The 22,129-nt window shown below is 38.1% G+C and overlaps 1 protein-coding gene across 1 annotated transcript in view; it reads left to right on the top strand.

The window, feature by feature from the left end:
- The window catches only part of LOC127637423 (thyrotropin-releasing hormone-degrading ectoenzyme-like), a 162,296-nt gene that overhangs the window by 125,784 nt on the left and 14,383 nt on the right, over positions 1-22,129 (top strand). Inside the window, exons 12-16 of the mRNA XM_052118465.1 lie at positions 1,181-1,314; positions 1,524-1,579; positions 13,647-13,794; positions 16,164-16,261; positions 16,455-16,562. Of these exons, the coding sequence (XP_051974425.1) occupies positions 1,181-1,314; positions 1,524-1,579; positions 13,647-13,794; positions 16,164-16,261; positions 16,455-16,562 (544 nt within the window). The remainder of the gene's footprint in view (positions 1-1,180; positions 1,315-1,523; positions 1,580-13,646; positions 13,795-16,163; positions 16,262-16,454; positions 16,563-22,129) is intronic.

Genomic DNA, 22,129 nt, shown 5'->3' with positions numbered 1-22,129 from the left:
CAAATGGACAGAGAGATTGTAATGGACACAAGTTTTCCTAATCAGATTCAATTGAAAGTTTTTCCAAAACTGTTGTCTGTGTTGATGCAGCACTCAAGAGTTTTGTAAATGCTTTATGCAATTTATGTAAATGCTTCTCTTTACAAAATACAGCACTTTTTTCTCCTGTTCAACACACATTAGTGTAATGGCCTCGTGTCCACATCACCATATTTCATTTTATTCCTCTGGGATAAAGAGGCAGATCTTCTCTGAATGGAGCCAGAGAGAGTCAATTTAAAGAGCTAGAATTCAATTTGTGGCTCGCTCTTGCGGCTCACTCCAAGTTCCCATTTAATGGCCTCTATTTTCTGTTAACCTTCCATGAAAAACAGCCCTCATCAGGGTACAATGCAGATGACACAGCGGGGCACTCAAGAGTGACCTGGACACAATGACTGTTGAAGGAATCAGAGAATGTAGTATAGAGACTCCATTTATATGCATTAACTCACAGACCTGACACTTGCAGTCTGGCCACTGATGGTTGGATGCACCCTGATCACAATACACTCCAAATCAATTGAGTCCTCTGAGTGCTCAAACACTTAGCAAGTGAATTTGTATCCCATGAAAAACCACAAGCTCTGCCTAATAATATTAGAACATATGAATGTAGAAATCACATTTTAAAGATGTCATACATTTCTAAACATCAACTGTTTTATATGTTTCATGTATTCTTTTCATGTGTAGGACTGCTTCAAAAGATGATGAATTGTGCCGACCAATTTAAATGTTCTTGGGCATAAATAGTTTTGGAAGTGTGTTAGTGTCTAGACAGAACTTGTCAGTTCAAATTAACATATTGCCAGTGAACAGACATTTTTCTCAAAGTAATTCAGTTATGTTCAATTACAAGAGAAGCATTTCATCTTGCTGTAATGTAACATATTGAGAGCAGCTTCATTACACATGCAGTCAGGACAGATTAAACTTCCTACAATCTAAAGATATTCACATTTGTCTTTCAATGTCTGGGCTGTCATTTAATGTCCATTTAATGTACATGTCAACTTCTCAAAAGTATTTAATGTCAGCTACCTATGTGTGTTTGATGGAATGAAAGTTGAACTACAGATGAGCTGTCAGAAGTGTCATTTTAATGTTTGTTCATGTTCTTTTACTTGTTAATTTATAGAGATTCACAAAATGAGTCACATGGATGGGGAGACATGGTTGCTGGGTAACATCAATCAAACCGGCTACTTCAGAGTGAACTATGACCTCCACAACTGGCTACTTCTAATTCAACAACTGATGACAAACCCGACGGTACACCAGCCATGACTCCCTGTGCAAAAGATTCCTTCATTCCACCTCTCTCACTTGATTTTCCTCCATTCCTCCATTTACTTCCTGTCTTTCCTGTTTGAATCCTCCCATTTTCCTCCTATTCCCTTTTCTCATTCTCATCATCCTTCTCTATCCTGCCTGTCTTCATCATGTTTTATAAATTCTTCTCTGCTGCTCTCTCTCTTCAGATCATCTCCGTGGGCAACAGGGCTGGTCTGATCGATGATGTCTTCAATCTGGCAAGGTGAATTCTGTTTATTACAGGCTTCTCTGGAAACATGTTGAATCTTTCAGAGAGCCTAAAACTATCAGCAGTCTCATCAGAAATCTATTTCTTGCCGCTCAGACTCATTCAGAGTGACTATTCAGCACTGTGGCAGCCTTATTCGCCTATTGCTTTTTATATTGTTACAGCAGTTGTCACAATGCCACATTTCAGGTTGTCGGCTTACCAGAGAGCAAGTACACAGTGACAGTGGTGAGGTAAATCTCTTGAGGCTTTATTCAGGAAACAGGAGCATAAATAATTTCTGTGTAAATTATATGTAAAACCATTCGTAATTCAATGCAATGCAACAGTAAATGTGAATTGGACTTACTGAAAACAATTCTGGTTCAAACATTGACAGTATTTTATACTTTGTGTCATTAAGTCACATAAGAATTTTTTTGGACAGAACTTATAGGAGTATAAAACCTTTAGAGGAACCAAAATCTCAAAGGTGACACCCATCATCCTCTTCTACCTGAAAGAATATGATCTTTCTGAGCTCTTCTCAGTTTCTTCTTTAGCCAGTAGACATTGTTGAAGTAAACCCCTTCACTGATGAGACCGGCAGTGAGTCTATCCAGCTCTTACTGCACAATCCAAAAACCTCTCCATTCCCACCGTTCCACAGCTGGCTCATTGTGTTGATCCTTCAGAACATAATTATTAGCTAGAGTCTCACTCAGATCCACTGCTGAATGTGAGAGGAGGGATAAAGAGAAAATAAGAGAAACAGAGGAAAAATAGTGGATAGAGAGATCAGAGAAATTCCTAAAGCAATCCTCTCTGATAGTGGTCCTCTGAGTGTTTACTATTAGTCCCTACAGGAACAACTGTTCTCCCTCTGGTCCACTCTGTTTAAAATTATCACTTATTCTATCTTACGAAGCCAAGTCTGTTGAAATATTCAATAACTTGATTATACATGCTAAAATCTACAAGCAATAAAACAAGCAATAGTGCTGTTTTACTGAATATTATCATGACTGTGATTCGTCCACAGAAATTGGGAGAGCTTTTCTTGACTACAGGCCAATGACACTGCTTAATACAGATTTTAAAATTCTTACAATCAGTGGACGGTGATTTTTACACTCCTAACAAACTAAATGAGGAAGCTGCCAGATGCTTTCGTTCATTCTGCTCAGCTAGAATTAGCAGCAATGTCAGGCTCATCTACCAGCACTATGTGTCTTGTGTTGAGCATTGTGTAGAGAATAGTATTTTTATGAACAAATGTGCCACAAGGCCACAGCTGTTTCCTGAGCTTGAAAATTCAGTCAACTAACAACACACCCACAGAGAAAGATGAGCCTATTGCTGTCATGCTGGTTTGAGAATGGAAACCTATTCCCTCTGTGTTGTAGTGCTTCATATTAATTTAGCCCCTTTATTCATCTGGGCCTAGTTTACTAAAGAGAGCTGGATAATTGAAACTTAACATGACTGAAGGCTAATCCTTTTGTCTCTAAGTTTTAATTTTAGTCTGGTTTAGGCATATTGATTCTGGCTTGTTTTGTTTAGAGTTAAGATTAATAAAATGGAGTGTACATTAGCAGGCTGTCTCATTCAGCCTCAGGGCTCAAATCTGTGGAGCTGCTTATTGGCTTTTATGTACTAAAGAAGAGAAAATGCAGACCACTGTTTAAAATGTGTAGTTTCTCTGCAAATTACCTGGATGATAAAGAGTTTTCAGGTGACTGCGGATACAGAATGAAAATTGCAGCATTTGTGATATTATCTTCTTAAATGCCCCTGGAGCTCATGGGAATTACTCGCTCAGTTCAGAAGCACTCACAAAGCTCAGTAGGCCTTCAATTTTATTTTTTATAAACCACTGGATCAATAGAGTGGAAGAAAGCTTGTGTAGCCCTGCTTTATCCTGAAAATAATACATGCATTATTGAGATCATTGCATTATTGAAGATCACATGTGTAAAATTAATTGATGAATGGTATGATTGGATTTTTAGAATTAAGATTTTGTTGTAGCACTGTTTTTTTATGCAGGTAACCCTTTCGGACATACAATCAAACCAGTGTGATAACACCAGGCTGGGGTCAGACGGTGCAATCTACATTTATGCTGCTGTTTATCAGCAAAGAGGGACTAAAGTTGTAATGAATCAGATGTTTAAATGGTCTTTATTTTTTATTTTACAAACATTAAAATAATCACCAAATAAAAGCATAAACCATTACCATCTGACATAAAAAAAAAAGAATATATATAAACTAGTAAGTCCATTTGAGCCTTCTCACACTCTGTTCGTCACTCATTCTCACAACTTCCAGGGCTGAGAAATGGGAAGGGCTGGATTGTTAGAACCTTCTATGCTTTGATGAACTTCGAGTCCCATGCTGCATTGCAGTGTAAACAATATAGTGGCGCGCAAAGCTGGCGAGAGCATTCGCGTTCACATCTTATCTATCATAATCAATCATTATAAACATCTAAAACTTTACACATGAAACATAACCCTGGTTCCCTGAGAGGGAATGAGACACTGCGTAATCGCATTGGAGACACGTCATGTGGTCTGAAGCCCTTATACAATCACAGCAATTTATTGGCTGATGGCGCTTAAGCGACGCCCCAGGGAGCTACATCGCAAGTTCATTAAAGTGCTCACTTTGCGTCATCTTTGTGATGCAGCTTCTCACGTACATGTCACGTAACCGAGACATTCCCTATCGAGGTCACTTGAGCTGCGTAATCGCAATGGGGAACGATGTACATTCACGCCATGCTAATAGAAGCATGCCCATGTGGCAAGCATATAGCGGCACAAAAGCGAGCTGAAGTGTCTGAATAAATGGAGGAAATTATGAGCTTACTCCTGTTCCGACAGAGAGAACATGGGAAGCAGTAGTCAAACCCTCATCCAGATTATAAAATCTCACAAATGTATGTGGAGAGGACAACCCCATGAGGATGAATGTAGAATGGGCTTGTATATCCGAAGGTGAAGGTACCCTTCATAAGCACTCGAAAGTGCCAATGTGACATTCTCTGCTTGGACAACAAAACACCCTTGTTGTGGCCATAAAAGCACACAAACAACTGCTCCAACTTAAGCCACTGGCTTGTGCGGTCATCATAAACTCGCAGTGCCCTAACTGGGAGAAGCATATGTAATATTTCATGCTCCTCCAACTCAAATGGGGAAGGACAGAAAGGCTGAAAATGAATAGTCTGCGAGTGAAAGGATGTAGACATGACCTTGGTCAAATAGCCCAAACAAGCTCTTAACACCACCCTTGAATACCCTAGTGCAAAATCCATACATAAGGGATTGCTCAACAAATCAGCAACCCTTTTAAACAATGCCATTTTCAGCGGCAGGGCCATGTTAAGAGTCAGAAATGTATCAATAAATGTTGCCATGGTTTCAAACAGAGCACCCAAAAGTGCTTCTAAAACAACAGAAAAAATTCCATAATGGAATGCGGACAGGATGCACAGGTCTAAGCCTGCATACACCGCACATAAAAAACAAGAGTGTCTACCGATAGAGACTCCACAGTACCAACAGGACAGTGAATTGGATCTTCGCCTCATGCTGTACATCAAGAAGCAAAAATATGCCACTTTAAACATACAAAACTTCCTGGTTTATGGAGCTCTAACATTCAGACTGGTATCAACCATCGTGGGTGATAAACCATCATTCAATAAAGTGCCCTGTTGAGGGGCAATACCCAGAACTTCCATAAGTCTGGTCGAGGGTGCCAATTGTTGCCCCAATCCCGAGACAACAGGTCTATTCTGATGAGAATTTCCCAAGGCACTTCCTCCAGGAGAGAGATCAGCGTTGACAACCATACTTTAGATGGCCAGTACGGCACCACCAACAAAAGCCGAACTTTCTGTAGCACTAGACTCGCGTAAAGATGTGTGCCAACACATTGATACCCAGTGGTGCCGGGGGGTGAGAGGAAAAACCAGAGGGCAAACAAGTACACTTCCGCTCTGCCGAAACTTCTCCAGATTTATTACACAATCTGAGATGTAATGTCCATTCTCCGGGCATCAAACCCTGTCTGGACAGGAGATCTGGCCCCAAATTCAATCGGCCCAGGACATGTACAGCTTGTAGAGACAGCACATTGTCCCATACTCACAGAAGAATGTGCCATGCCAGCCTCATAATGGCATGAGAGTGTACCCCTCCCTGGCGATTGATGTAGGACACCACTGTCCTGTTATCTGACCAGATTATGACATGGCTGTCCTGAATCTTGGCCAACTGGGCCAATTTGGTTGCTTAGGATACCTGGCTGGAATCACTTAGCACGCCCTGGATGTGAACTCGCGACTCCAAGGGTGGTAGTCAGCGTCAATACTCGCTGAGCTACCCAGGCCCACTGCAATAGTGTTGTTTAAATTACATTTGTATTGCATTTCCCAACAATAGTTGTAGAATAGAATAGATTAAATAGTATGTGAATGTGCAATATCCATTACTGTGTGCAATGTACATACAATAAAAATGTTTAAATTGTAATATATAACAATAGAGTACAATATCCTCCTGAGACCCCCGCATAACTGCTGCATGCAATTTCCGTTTCCCTTTTTATTTGTAACTAGTAGCACCTAATAAACAAGCAAAACTATTTAATAATAAATTCTAGAGAAACTAGTTTTCGTAAAGATTGATTTCCACATAAGTGGACACCGAGATGAGGTTGTAAAATTTTAAATCACACCAAACTGTAGAAAGTCTTATTTATTTATTTTTTTTCATCACATTGTTTGTTTTTAGGAGTGTTGGTTATTCATGTTTTTGGGACTTTACAGACATTACAGCTGATTCTCTGTAAAGCTGTAGTCATTTCCAGTATCATCCAATCACTGCCAACCAGGTTAAAATAAAATGATACATTATACATTTTGAATCTATGTACTGATTATCATTGTCCAATGTCTGCCAAACAGGTTGAGTTGTCCTAACATCATCTGCAGCCTGAAACTGATCTTGTGGTCAGATTTATGAATTGAATGCACATAACTGCATTGTAAATAATAATAGTAATCTCAAATTGTAAAAAAAAAATAAAAAAGTTTACTCTACTTAAGCATATGTTTTTACTATTCTTATACTTTTTAATTAAGTTAACTTTAATCTCTTAACCCTAAAGTTTTCATTAATAAAAAAAAACAATCAAGTGTTCCTAATTAAACAGTACTTGAAATGTCATATTTTGGGATCATAACTCAAATATAACTCAGCTATGTCCTTGGAGCTTCATTCGAAACAATTAGTTAGAAACTGCTTTTTTCAATTGAGGAACATTTCAAAATTAAGATCATCTGTGACTAAAGGTGAGTTAGAGATGATTATTCATGCATTCATCTCCTCCCGTCCAGACTATTGTAACAGTCTTTTTACGTGTTTGAGTAAGAAGGAGCTTCATCGCCTCCAGGTTGTTCAGAACTCTGCTGCAAGGCTTTTTAACCTGCGTTAAGAGAAGAGAACACATCACACCTGTTTTAGCTTCACTTCACTGGTTACCAGTCCAGTATAGAATTCATTTTAAAATTCTAGTTCTTACTTTTAGAGCCTTGCGTGGCCAAGTCCCTACCTACATCACTGACCTGATACAGCCGCACACTCCTACCCGGAGTCTCAGGTCTTTAGATCAGATGCTATTAGTTGTTCCCCGTACCCATTTTAAAACTAGAGGGGACCAGTCATTCCAGGCAGTTGCTCCCAGGCTGTGGAATGCTTTGCCTCTTGTTTTACGTTGCGTGAACTCAGTTGATTCTTTTAAAAAACAACTGAAGACTTTGCTCTTCAAGCAGGCTTTTGGTTAGTCGAGGGGTTTTTTTTATGGTTGTTTGTAGTGTTTGTTGTTTGTATTTTTGGGGAATGTATTTAAATTGTTTTTGTATTACATTTTACTGTGAAGCACTTTGTGATGTTTATCTGTGAAAAGTGCTATATAAATAAATTTTACTTTACTTTACTTACTAAATATATACATTCTTTAAACTTTGGCTTCAAGTACTAATATCTATAATATTCAAGTAATATTATCAAGTACAAAATTGCAGCTGTGTGGATTCCCACAACAAGACAAGTGAAAGGGAACTTGTGTAGAAAAATAATTTTATTTGAAAATGTATTTCGTTTTAATTCTTATGATTATTGTTGTTTTGTTGTAGTTGGTTGATTGTTGAGATTTCTGTGAAGTCAGCATTAGGGTGATTCGTGTTACCTCCGGTGAACTTGGAGCCTGTTAACTTACAGCTATTCTTCTTTACTCAAAGTGCTTTACAAAAGTGTAGTTTCAAGTGCACTAAGAAGAACTGAACATATCCAATGTGCCATGTGGCTAACCAAGAGTCCAGTCATAATTTCCCCACTTACTGTTAGATGTGAAAACTCCATTCAAATATTTAAATATATATATATATATATAACAATACTTTAATCACAGATGAGTTCAGTTTACTTGTAACTAGTTAACATTACTTTAAAAAAATAGTTTGGTTTACTTGAGCCAATAAAGTACATTAACTTAGAAAAAGCATGCAAACCGATTGCCTTGAAATATCTGAGTAAGATAAACTATTTAGATTTCACAGTGTGCATAGAAAGCAATAGGATGCTCCCTAATTAGTGAATGACTTGACCTACAGTGTGCTCTCTGTCATCACTGGTCTCAGAACAGTTCAAAATGCACCTTATTTTCATCCCAACTCCATATAAAACCTCTGAAATCAAAATGTTTTCTGCTTTTGGATGAAGCCATTTATTCTCAATGTGAAAATGCAGAGTAAATGGAATGCGTTTATTCATTTTAATGAATAGAATTGTATTGTGCAGTGATAACACAATAAAATAGAACCAAATGTATATTGAAATGAAGCGAAATGACCCACAGATGTGCTAAAGTTGAAAGTTATTCAAAATAACTGTGTTTTTTGCCAATTTCCACATATATGGACAAGATGTTTATAAGCGCACTGACGCATGAAAAATTAATGGCTTTTTTAAAGCGGCATGTCAAATGAAACTAGAGACTCTCCTCTTTACAACCAAAAAGTTTTCAATGAAAAACAACTTCACAGAGGCACTTTTGTTGGCGCTGCATCAGTAGGAGCGCTTCACAGAAATCGACAGCATGCTGTTGTCACGTGACTCAGTGTTGCAATGTAAGCTTTAAGTGAAAATCTAGAGTCTTGTGCACAGTATTCAGTCGGTTTTTATTCATTTAAATGATGCGTGGAGTATAGCAAAGCCAAAATACAATGTCCACGCATGTGGACATGGGGTCGCACAAGGTTAAACTGTATACTTCATGGATTTCTTTCTTTCTTATTACATAAATTGCCTATTAAGCCAATTTAGAGCATGTAGCAATATGAAAGAAAATAAATCTCGGCCAATAAGTCAACGGTCAGGGAAAAAGTGTTATTACACTTTGCATTCTGCCCCCTTCAGTTCTTAAATGATGGCTAAGCCTCCTATAAAGTACATATATATGTTTTTATTGTACTGAATTAAATAATTAATATATTGTTTTTGTTCTTTAAGAGATTCACTGTTTTATGCTCAAACACTTTAGCATAGCACGACACTCGCTTTAATGTTTGAAATACATTATAGTGTTAAAAAAGCACCCAAGCTCATGCTGGGTATTTGCTGTAGTTCTGCTATACTAGGGCTAATGTGATGTTAATCCAAAATAAGGCAATTAACAGTTGATGTTAACAGCTCGGAGTCATTACTGTAATCACTAGATGCTTGTTATGAACTTTCTCAATGCTGATCTGTTTCTAAATCAATATCGGCATCAGTGAGAATGTTTTGTTTGTGGAGCATTACAAGACCTGTCAACAAATCTGTCATATGATACAATGGAGAGAAACAAATAATGAATGTGCCAAGAGAATATTTCGTTTATTTTTCAATGTTTTCCTCTGATTCAATATATTTATGCAAACAGTGAGCTCTCTTTTGACTTTGAGTGATGGAGTTTCATAATTGGTCTATTTGAAACGTTCTTTTGAAGCTCTGTTTAAATGAGCTACAATTACAGGACAATTTAGAAGTCAATGATTTATTCAGGAGGCTGTTAAGTTGCTCTCAATATACTTTAGAGATCAAAATGTATTTACATTTGAGAGATTCCTTAATTTCTTTGTCTCTTGCAAATTATTTAAATTTTTTATTGTCACTAATGTTAGTAGGTCACACACTCACCTTGCTGGCCTTCTGAAGTGATTGCATGAATGATAAATTGCATTAATATATTTAAACAAGTTTCTCTGAGGTGTATCGGCACGTTTCTAAAGTGTAAGAGTGATCAACTCTTCATTGTTGTTCACGCCGACAGCAAGGGTAACTTCAATGCCTCACAATAGTGTTATGCTAATGTTATTTTATTTTTAATGTCCATTTCCATTTGATAAGAAAACTGGGTAATACACAAATAAATGAAAGCAGGAAAAATATATTTTTATGTACTTCTTTATATTGTACTTCCATTACTATAAATAGATAACCAGATTTACCAATGTTTTTTATTTATTTTTATTAGAATAGCACCTAAGTGCGCAGAGACACCATCACTTTGTTCGTTCAACAGTATACAGCGGTGTTCACAGGGAAACTACCTTAATGTTATTTTGGTCACTGTATGCAGTCAGAGCTTTCAACAAAATCCACTCATGGATAACTCTTGACATTATATTAACATATACTAATATATACTAATATTTGAGGAAATCCCAGTAGAATAGCTGACTACCTCATCTTGTTATTACACACAGGGAAATACTAACCCAATTAGACATAAAGGGGCACACAGGTTACAAAGTTCCAAACAATCATTTTCAAAAAATATATTTCTTGATTAAATCCTTCTATATATTACTAACAGATGAATCAAAAAGGCACTGGACACTCGTTCCATCATTTAAAATGTAATAAATCACAATGAGCACAAACAATCAACTGTGTGGTTCGCAGAAGGCTTCACACACCCCCAAAAAAACAAATCAAGAATATACTTGCTGGATGTAGAATCTCGGCATTTCCAGCACGTATAAAAAGGATTGTCATCATCATAACACAATATAACACAAATGATAAAACCAAGGGAATTATAAAGTGTGTGTGTGTGTGTGTGCGTGCGTGCGTGCGGGCGTGGAATACAGTATGTATGTACAGTTCTGTGCAAAGGTTTTAGGCACATAACATGTTTCACAAAAGCATTTGTCTTCAGATGGTTACTTATATCTTCAGCTTTAGTGTGTCAATAGGAAATATAAATGTTAGACTCCCAAACATTACTTTTGCAAATAGAAAAGATTAGAATAGAAGAACAAGGGGCCCTGCAACAGATGTCATGACCCCCACTGAACATCATGTCTGTCTGAGATTACATAAAGAGACTGATGCATTTGAGACAGCCAAAATAAACTGTGGAGAATTCTTGAAGAAGCTTGGAACATCCAATCTGCCAACAACCAAGAACAACTGTGTCCAGGTGTACCTAAGAGAATTGGAGCTGTTTTTAAGGCAAAGGTGGTCACACAAATATTGATTTAGCTCTTTTTTTTTAATATATTTACTGGACTTTGTATGACATTAAGTGATAAATGAAAACTATGTGTGGCATTATTTATGAAGACATCCTCACTGTGCAACATTTTTCTCAAGTGCCTAAAACTTTTGCACAGTACTGTATATAAATATCATGGGTAAATGCTATGAAATTGTTGCAGTTTATTATTTGGTTACCATTGTACAAAAAGGTAAAAATAAAACATTAAATATCGGCCCTGCAGATTGGTTGTCGGACATGTAATCACAAAAATAATTGGTAATGTTTTTAATTTAAATGCTGTGTTTTGTGTTGTCCACTGACCATCATTCACGTCTCCTTTAATGTGATGTGACATGCCATTGCGAAGTAATTGTAGCCTTTTGTGTGCTACTTTGTCTTTATCACAAACACCAATCAAGAGAATATGCATTTAATATTTCCATTTAATCAGTGTAAAAATAGTTTAAGTGTTTAAGCACTTAATAATAGGCTGATTAGCTTCGGTTTGCTTGACAGTTCACAGTTGAATATTATTTCACAATGTTCTTTACAGACTGAGGGCACAGTTGAATATTATTTCACAATGTTCTTTACAGACTGGTGTGTGGAAGTAGTTCTACACACATTTTAGGAATTAAACTGAAAATATTTTGTTTTAAACAGATGTGCTTGTGGCAAGCGTAGTATAGGAAGCATTATTGACTTCAGGGCATTGAATTATTGTAAATGAACATATGCCTGAGGTGTAACAGTCACTCTGCTTCGGGAGTCTAAAATATGATTGATTTAAGATGTTACACTACCTTCCCATTACCTTGTATCATAAAGATTTTTGACTTGGTAATAAAACTAAGGATCTATTAAATATTAAAGGCAGTTTCACAACTCTACTTCCTTAGCCTGATTGAAGGGAGAAGAACACCACAACCCTCTTATAACACTTTGGGTAACACATGGGTATTTATTTACTTGATATCTTAAAATGTGTTTTATACTTTTCCTTGAAATGGTTTGTTTTTAATTTGTTACAAACTTGTTTGTTGCTAATGTCGATACAGTGCAAAACAGTTTCTCAAGACGTTGCAAAATAGTTTTTTCTGTTAAAACTCTCCTTGGGTAAGAGTGATTGTCTGCGAGTAACTGTGATTAATGTCTCAATTAAATGAGTGCTAGTTGAGCCTGTCCTCGGGAATTTAATGAGCCTGTTTCCAAGTCTGATCACTTCCCTTTTTACCTGACCTCTGATATTGAGTGCTTCTGCTCCTTGAATGAAATTATGGTCAATGAAGTTTCATTTCCTGCATTATAAGTCAAAGTGTAATCTTAACACCACAGCACAAGTGAGAGATGTAATGCAAATAAGTCTAATCTATACTATAGGCAAACTAGAGTTTTACACTTTATAATCAATATGTGAGCTATGCAAAAATCACCAATAGGATACTAGGCTGTTTTGGGTGTCGTCAGGGTGTTCTGGGAGTTTGTTTAGTAGCCCATATCAAAAGAGCCTACCCCCAAGCCTCAATTATCTTCTGGTCTCTAGATACGGCTCCTGTCCCTCCTTCAATGTACAGTAAGTTAATGGGATTTTATCATCTGTGAGTCGAAATTGCAAATCCAATCAAAAGTAATAGCACGCCTCTCCACAACAAGCCACATAATTTGAAGTATCATTCATGCCTGCAGAACAAACAGTGGATGACAAGTTACAGAATCAAGTGTAACACTTAGGGGCTTGTTAGTACTTAGACACTCTATGTATAAGCAATAGTAATAGTGATGCTTGCCTTAGAAAACGATACTAATAAAACATTCATTAGATTCAGGCTCTTGGGAAGTCTTGTCTCCTGTGTTTTTGCTCTAAGGATATAGGCCACTTCTCTGTTTCTTTTCACTAATAGGAGTGTTTAAAAAGGTAGAAGGGAAAATGGATGTAGAACAGAAATAAATGCAGGCAGTGATGGCAATCTGTATTTAAAAGACTGCTGGGAATAATTGTGTTCTAGGAACACTGTGTCATTTGACCAGAGCACAAGATCCTGCTGAAATACTTCATCCAGGGTTTGATCGGTGCTGCTGTAAATGACAGTGTATGGGGTTTAATCTGTGCTGTTAGTGCTCCAGATCTGACGTTTTATGGATTTATGCAAAGTCAAAATGACTGTAGCTGTTCAGGAGAACATGTTTCTTTTGTGTTTCAGCACATTATGACTCACCACACAAAGGAGAATGCCTGCAGTTATTCTAAACGAATAATGGTGGACAAAATGAATCATTTTAAATCAAATGTTAATGATCTGTCTACCAAAGACGGAATTAGACTTACATTTATTATTGCGTTAGATACGTTTACTGTATCTGTCAATGTCATTACTACAATGTCAGATTGCTTGCATCTGATTTCAGTGTGACTTTTTTATATTTTAGTCACTTTATAACCATCTGTTCGCTCTCTCTTTTTTCCTTCTCTCTTGTCTAGAGCGGGGTATCTGCCTCAAAATGTCCCCCTGCAGATCATCTCATACTTGTCTCAGGAGAGTGAGTTTCTGCCATGGCACGCTGCTAGTCGAGCTCTTTACCAGCTGGACAAACTTCTGGACCGCACCGAAGACCACAATCTGTTTAGTGTGAGTCTGATCTCACATCAGTTCAGTGTCTGTTTACTGTGAGTCTGATCTCACATCAGTTCAGTGTCTGTTTAGTGTGAGTCTGATCTCACATCAGTTCAGTGTCTCTTTAGTGTGAGTCTGATCGCACATCAGTTCAGTGTCTGTTTAGTGTGAGTCTGATCTCATATCAGTTCAGTGTCTGTTTAGTGTGAGTCTGATCTCACATCAGTTCAGTGTCTGTTTAGTGTGAGTCTGATCTCACATCAGTTCAGTGTCTGTTTAGTGTGAGTCTGATCTCACATCAGTTCAGTGTCTGTTTAGTGTGAGTCTGATCTCACATCAGTTCAGTGTCTGTTTAGTGTGAGTCTGATCTCACATCAGTTCAGTGTCTGTTTAGTGTGAGTCTGATCTCACATCAGTTCAGTGTCTGTTTAGTGTGAGTCTGATCTCACATCAGTTCAGTGTCTGTTTAGTGTGAGTCTGATCTCACATCAGTTCAGTGTCTGTTTAGTGTGAGTCTGATCTCACATCAGTTCAGTTTCTGTTTAGTGTGAGTCTGATCTCACAACAGTTCAGTGTCTGTTTAGTGTGAGTCTGATCTCACATCAGTTCAGTGTCTGTTTAGTGTGAGTCTGATCTCACATCAGTTCAGTGTCTGTTTAGTGTGAGTCTGATCTCACATCAGTTCAGTGTCTGTTTAGTGTGAGTCTGATCTCACATCAGTTCAGTGTCTGTTAAGTGTGAGTCTGATCTCACATCAGTTCAGTGTCTGTTTAGTGTGAGTCTGAACTCACATCAGTTCAGTGTCTTTTTAGTGTGAGTCTGATCGCACATCAGTTCAGTGTCTGTTTAGTGTGAGTCTGATCTCACATCAGTTCAGTGTCTGTTTAGTGTGAGTCTGATCTCACATCAGTTCAGTGTCTGTTTACTGTGAGTCTGATCTCACATCAGTTCAGTGTCTGTTTACTGTGAGTCTGATCTCACATCAGTTCAGTGTCTGTTTACTGTGAGTCTGATCTCACATCAGTGCAGTGTCTGTTTACTGTGAGTCTGATCTCACATCAGTTCAGTGTCTGTTTACTGTGAGTCTGATCTCACATCAGTTCAGTGTCTGTTTACTGTGAGTCTGATCTCACATCAGTTCAGTGTCTGTTTACTGTGAGTCTGATCTCACATCAGTGCAGTGTCTGTTTACTGTGAGTCTGATCTCACATCAGTTCAGTGTCTGTTTACTGTGAGTCTGATCTCACATCAGTTCAGTGTCTGTTTACTGTGAGTCTGATCTCACATCAGTTCAGTGTCTGTTTACTGTGAGTCTGATCTCACATCAGTGCAGTGTCTGTTTAGTGTGTGTCTGATCTCATATCAGTCCAGTGTCTGTTTAGTTTGTGTCTGATCACACATCAGTTCAGTGTCTGTTTAGTTTGTGTCTGATCACACATCAGTTCAGTGTCCGTTTAGTGCGAACAGATCCTGAACATCAGTTCATTGTTTTTTTAGTGCGTGTCTGATCTCATATCAGTTCAGGGTCTGTTTAGTGTAAGTCTGATCACAGAGCAGTTCAGTGTCTGTTTAGTGTGAGTCTTACCTCACAACAGTTCAGTGTCTGAACTCTTTAACATGATTCTTATCTTATATCAGTTCATTGTTTGTTTAGTGTGTGTCTGATCTGACATCAGTTTAGGGTCTGTTATTGTGAGTCTGATCTTAAATCAGTTCAGTGTCTGTTTAGTGTCTTTAGATTTCTGTGTGTGTGAGCACATGTTTTCCGCAATGTGGATATGTTATAGTACCACTCCTTTTATTTCTGTGTGTGTGTGTGTGTGTGTGTGTGTGTGTGTGTGTGTGTGTGTGTGTGTGTGTGTGTGTGTGTGTGTGTGTGTGTGTGTGTGTGTGTGAGCGTGTATTTATCACTTTGTGGTGCATAAGGATAGTAAAACCCGAAATCTTTGACCTTGTGGGGACATTTTGTCGGTCCCCATGAGGAAAACAGCTTATAAATCATACTAAATTATGTTTTTTGAAAATCTAAAAATGCAGAAAGTTTTCTGTGATGGTTAGGTTTAGGGATAGGGTTAGGTTCATGGGATAGAATATATAGTTTGTACAGTATAAAAACCATTATGTCTATGGAAAGTCCCCATAAAACATGGAAACACAACGTGTGTGTGTGTGTGTGTGTGTGTGTGTGTGTGTGTGTGTGTGTGTGTGTGTGTGTGTGTGTGTGTGTGTGTGTGTGTATAGATAGGTAATGTCTGCAAAGTTCCAAAATCTCATGCCACTGATATGAAGGAAACCATGTTTTATAAAGAAGCAAAGTTCAAAAGGGGTCATTTTTCACCCTAGTACCACACAAGGTTTAATCTTTGTTTCTTCTCTATCATCAGGACTATGTGCTAAAACAGGTGGCACCAAAGTATCACAAGATGGGCTGGCCATCCACTTCCTCTGATGGCTCCTTCAAGCAGGTTGCTTATCAGACCGAGTGAGTCTATCTTTAATCCTATATCTTGAATTATTTATTAATTTAAGAATATTATATGTAATCTAACTGAGTACACTGAATTGCATAGTGTAAGCCCGAAATGTTCTACCTCAGTAATAATAGTGACCTCAGTAGACCTGTTTTAAATTTTTCACTTCTTCCTGTTTTACTTCCTTTTGGAATGTTTCCTCAGAGAGCTGCAGAAAGAGGTGATCATGCTGGCCTGTAGTTTTGGGAACAAACACTGTCACCGCCAAGCTGTGTCTCTTATTTCAGACTGGATTTCCAGCAACAAGAACAGGTCAGGGAGTTTACAGATTTTGAGTTATCAACTCACTGAATCTGCTTGGATTACTGAGTATGTATGGGAACTCATTCATTTACTCAATCTGGGATGTAGTGTCCTTCTGCATAAATAGAGTTCTCCATAAAACACTGGTGTCACATTGATTTGTCTTTTGCTGTCTAAGAAGATATTCAAAGCAAAATATATACATCATTCTGTCAGCATAACTAGAGCCAATTCTATGATTTGTTCAAACACACAATATATTTGTTTTGAGAGATGAGTGAATAGGAGCTGTGAATAGAATGTTGGTGTATGTACGTGGACACATTGAGATCTGATAAATACATCCAACACATCATCCCTGTCAACATTAATACAGTAGGAGCCCTATTTTAAGTGTCCATAGCAACACACATTTGTTAATCTTATTTATTTATTTTTGTCTCCAGTTGCCACAGCAATGTTCACATGCACACAGTGTTCACAGTAATCTACTGTCATACACACAGCACCACCAGCAGCACTAATGACCCTAGTGCAGAATAAACACTAAGGGTGGTTTCACATATACACTCACCTAAAGGATTATTAGGAACACCTGTTCAATTTCTCATTAATGCAATTATCTAATCAACCAATCACATGGCAGTTGCTTCAATGCATTTAGGGGTGTGGTCCTGGTCAAGACAATCTCCTGAACTCCAAACTGAATGTCAGAATGGGAAAGAAAGGTGATTTAACCAGCGTGGCATGGTTGTTGGTGCCGGTCAGAGTATTTCACAATCTGCTCAGTTACTGATATTTTCACGCACAACCATTTCTAGGGTTTACAAAGAATGGTGTGAAAAGGGAAAAACATCCAGTATGCGGCAGTCCTGTGGGCAAAAATGCCTTGTTGATGCTAGAGGTCAGAGGAGAATGGGCCGACTGATTCAAGCTGATAGAAGAGCAACTTTGCCTGAAATAACCACTCGTTACAACCGAGGTATGCAGCAAAGCATTTGTGAAGCCACAACATGCACAATCTTGAGGCGGATGGGCTACAACAGCAGAATACCCCACCGGGTACCACTCATCTCCACTACAAATAGGAAAAAGAGGCTACAATTTGCAAGAGCTCACCAAAATTGGACAGTTGAAGACTAGAAAAATGTTGCCTGGTCTGATGAGTCTCGATTTCTGTTGAGACATTCAGATGGTAGAGTCAGAATTTGGCGTAAACAGAATGAGAACATGGATCCATCATGCCTTGTTACCACTGTGCAGGCTGGTGGTGGTGGTGTAATGGTGTGGGGGATGTTTTCTTGGCACACTTTAGGCCCCTTAGTGCCAATTGGGCATCGTTTAAATGCCACGGCCTACCTGAGCATTGTTTCTGACCATGTCCATCCCTTTATGGCCACCATGTACCCATCCTCTGATGGCTACTTCCAGCAGGATAATGCACCATGTCACAAAGCTCGAATCATTTCAAATTGGTTTCTTGAACATGACAATGAGTTCACTGTACTAAAATGGCCCCCACAGTCACCAGATCTCAACCCAATAGAGCATCTTTGGGATGTGGTGGAACGGGAGCTTCGTGCCCTGGATGTGCATCCCACAAATCTCCATCAACTGCAAGATGCTATCCTATCAATATGGGCCAACATTTCTAAAGAATGCTTTCAGCACCTTGTTGAATCAATGCCACGTAGAATTAAGGCAGTTCTGAAGGTGAAAGGGGGTCAAACACAGTATTAGTATGGTGTTCCTAATAATCCTTTAGGTGAGTGTAGTACGTTTTAAGTGAACCAAGCCCAGTTCGAAAAAAGTAAACCAGAAAGGGAACCAGACGCAAATGACCTCAGTGCTTTTGGTGTTCACCATGTAAGTGGACTTAAGAGAGGACCCAGTGTCTTTTTTTGTCCTTTTTACATTAATTTGGTCTCAGATCCCTTGTTGCTGAAACCACAGCCCCTTAAGACCCCATTGCAGCTATGACTGTCACAATTATGAAATTTGGCTGGCAATCATTTTTCATAAATAATTGTGATTGTGATCTATATTTGCTTAAAATTCCCATATGTGGACAGTAAATTGTGACTGGAATATGAAGTATGAAACGCAGCTATGTATGGCAAGCCATGAGCTACTCATGTCATAAAATGCAAAGCAGACAAAGAGGTACCTCTTTGCTTTCACGTCGCACAAATCAATTGAACCGCAAAAGCACCCACAAATGAACTGTACTTAGTCCACCTCCAGAACTGGTCTCAATACGGTTCGCTTTTGGGTCCTTTTAGGGGAGTCTGAGACCTCTTGGGTTGTTCACATATATACAGTACGTTATACCTCTGAGAGCACTTTGAGTGCTCAAACGAACTAGGAGTGAAAACGCCCTAAACCAGAGGGCGAGCAGCACAGTTGTGGGTGTGTATTTGAAGATGTTGGTCTTATCCTCCATAAGATATTGTATTTCCCCACATTTTAGAGAACGATTTCTTTCTCAGGCCTTGGCTTTATATAATTTGAATTCAGTTTCTTCTTAAAACATCTTAATCTCTATCATGACTCGGCATTGTCTGATAGGCCAGCAGGCTAATCTTTTTAACTACTGTTTGCCTATATTCTTGCTTTCAACATTTGAAAAGCTGGATTCAGTTGAATTCAGAGTATTTGGCCTCTGCAGGCAAAGATTTTCCACTCCTCTGTTATCCACTAACCCACTATTTGCCATTTTTACCCTGCTAGCCTGTGAAGTGTTTGTAGTGTGAGTTTAGTGTGATTCCACTGTGATTTCTGTATTGGGGTTTTTATTGGTGTCTGAACAGACAGAATGTCTCGGAACTGATCTCTGAACAGAATTCCTCTTGTTACTGTTATTATTATGTCGTGAAACAACACATGCACATAAGCACATTTACCGTGAGGAGCGAGTGCAACTGGTGAATGTTGAAATGTGGCTGCCCGAACGGTTAAACGTTATGGTCAGTGCCCACCCTGAGAGTAATTAACATAAACAATCACATATATCTTATGTGAATGAAAACAGGTGCAGCAAAAAAATATCAGATCTGTCCATAAGACTTACATTGGACAATACACTAATGCAGCCTAATAGATCTGCCACTGTCTATTATGTTGTTGATATTAATCAAAAAACAATATTAAAAAGAAAGCCACTGACTGATCCTTATTAATTCATTTTTTATTAGCCGACTATGTTTTAGTTTACACTTAAGCTACAACTTTATTATTATGACTATTTACCTAAATATAGTAAAAAATAGTTTACTTTATTGAGATACACTTTTTAACACTAATTTAATGTTAAAATGAACATTTATTAATTAGATTTTTAAATAATATGCTATTGAACATACTCCTTTATAAATATTATGTTGATATAATCGATATAAATAAAAATATCAAGAATTGTGAAATTTCACAGAAATTGTTACCAACAAAGATTGTACATTTAAACCTGTACACCTACTTATTCATGCAATTATCTAATCAGCCAATCGTGTGGCAGCAGTGCAATGTATAAAATCATGCAGGAATTCAGTTAATGTTCACATCAACCATCAGAATGGGGGAAAAATGTGATCTCAGTGATTTGGACGCAGCATTATTTTTGACCGACTGGTTTGAGTATTTCTGTAACTGCTGATCACCTGGGATTTTCACACACAACAGTCTCTAGAATTTACTTAGAATGTTGCCAAAAACATCCAGTGAGCATCAGTTCTGTGGATGGAAACGTCTGGTTGATGAGAGATGTCAACAGAAAATTGCCAGACTGGTTCGAGCTGACAGAAAAGGTATATTAACTCTGTTAACCGCTCTGTACAATTGTATTGAGGAGAATAGTATCTCAGAATGCACAACATGTCAAACCTTGAGGTGAATGGGCTACAACAGTAGGAGACCACGTTGGGTTTCACTTTTGTCAGCCAAGAACAGAAAGCTGAGACTGCAGTTGGCCTATCATCTGTGAACCTCAGCAGAAATCGAGATTCATCAGGACATGTTTTTCCAGTTTAACTGTCCAGTTTTGGTGAAACTGTGCCCACTGCAGCCAGCCAGCCCACTGTATTTAGCCTAAGTGACAGTGCAATCAAGCTATACATATAATTTGTTAATGTGGTCTCTGGGAATTGAATCTGTGACCTTGGAGTTGCTAGCGTCATGCTCTACCAGTTGAGCTGCACAAACAGAACCAGTTGAGCTATTGAAACATGCATGCAACATGATACCTTAAATTTTGTGGCTTGTTGAGGAAAGGTGCGTTATAACTTTTTGTAAGCAATTGAACTCACAATTTACACACTTGTACACACTTGTTCACAACTTACAATACTTTAATATGAAGGGAGTAGGTGTTCAACCATTTAGTAAAAGTGCTGTATCCATTTTATGTATTTACTTGCAGTTTCTTTCTGTTTTTCTGCCAAATGTGTCCTTCATTGTCCTTTATTTTACAATGACCTCTAGTCCTGTTGGGATAATAAAATGGCTGTTCAATTTAATATTCAAGGATGAGCAGATCATAAAAGAGGAATGCATTTGACCTTTGTTTGTTTTTATGGTTTAGGTGATGATAATGTCACAGGAATGATCGACCAGCATTTACGGTCCAGAAACTACGAGGACAGGCTTCAGATCAGTGTACAGCCAGAGACACACTAACAAAAGCTCCTTCTGTGCTTTATTGATTAAAAAAAAGAAAAAGAAAGTAGAAGATACCACAGACTGAACAAAAAGACAACAAAGGAAATTATCAAAGTCATCCTCCTCTGTCGAGGGAAACTGTGCCAGCTAAACGTGTGTGTGTGTGTGTATGATGAGGCTCGCACAATTAATTCCTCTAAGAATATTGTAAGATTCAATATTAGAAGTCACAGATGTAAGAAAATCAGATTTGTGTTTTGTGTCATCTCCCATCTTCATTCTCTGTTCATTCATCTGAAAACGCCTTAGAAAATTGAGTTATCCAAATTTCATGGTTCCGGAACGGAACACCACAAATATTATTCCCTAACTGATGTCTTTTAAATTCAATTGTCTTTCTGCGCTGGTTCTAAACAAGACAACACCTTCACATGTGCGGCAATTTCATTGTTGCTGGAAGTTCAGTTTCTGTATTTCTACACCAAAACTCCCGGAGGCTCTGATGGTTCATTCAGAATCAGCAGGTCTTTATTGCACTTTGTTTAAGCAAATCAAAAACTCACTGGCTGTAACGCTGTGGCTTCTGCAGGGGTGTAATGTTATTTCTTATGGTAGAGATATTACATGCATCACTTCACAACTATCTTTATATGCATGAGAGCTTGTTTCTCTCTTTTGTAGCTCTACTGTAGACTTATTATTTAGAGAACTGTAACCAGAAATAAATTGCAGGTCACAGGGAGCTCTTATTTATGACCTGTATATCTGAGACATGCTGTCTGACAATATATTACATTCTACTTCTTAGATTCACTTTGTGAACTGCTGTAGAGGTCTGCGGTGATGATCTGCCTCATTTTCACTTACATTTGGACCTCAAGAAAAGTTGAATTTCTAAGGTCACAGATAAGATCAGATCAGTG

This window comes from Xyrauchen texanus, chromosome 45, assembly GCF_025860055.1.
Source record: "Xyrauchen texanus isolate HMW12.3.18 chromosome 45, RBS_HiC_50CHRs, whole genome shotgun sequence".
NCBI lineage: Eukaryota > Metazoa > Chordata > Actinopteri > Cypriniformes > Catostomidae > Xyrauchen > Xyrauchen texanus.
This window is presented reverse-complemented; position numbering and strand designations above follow the sequence as displayed.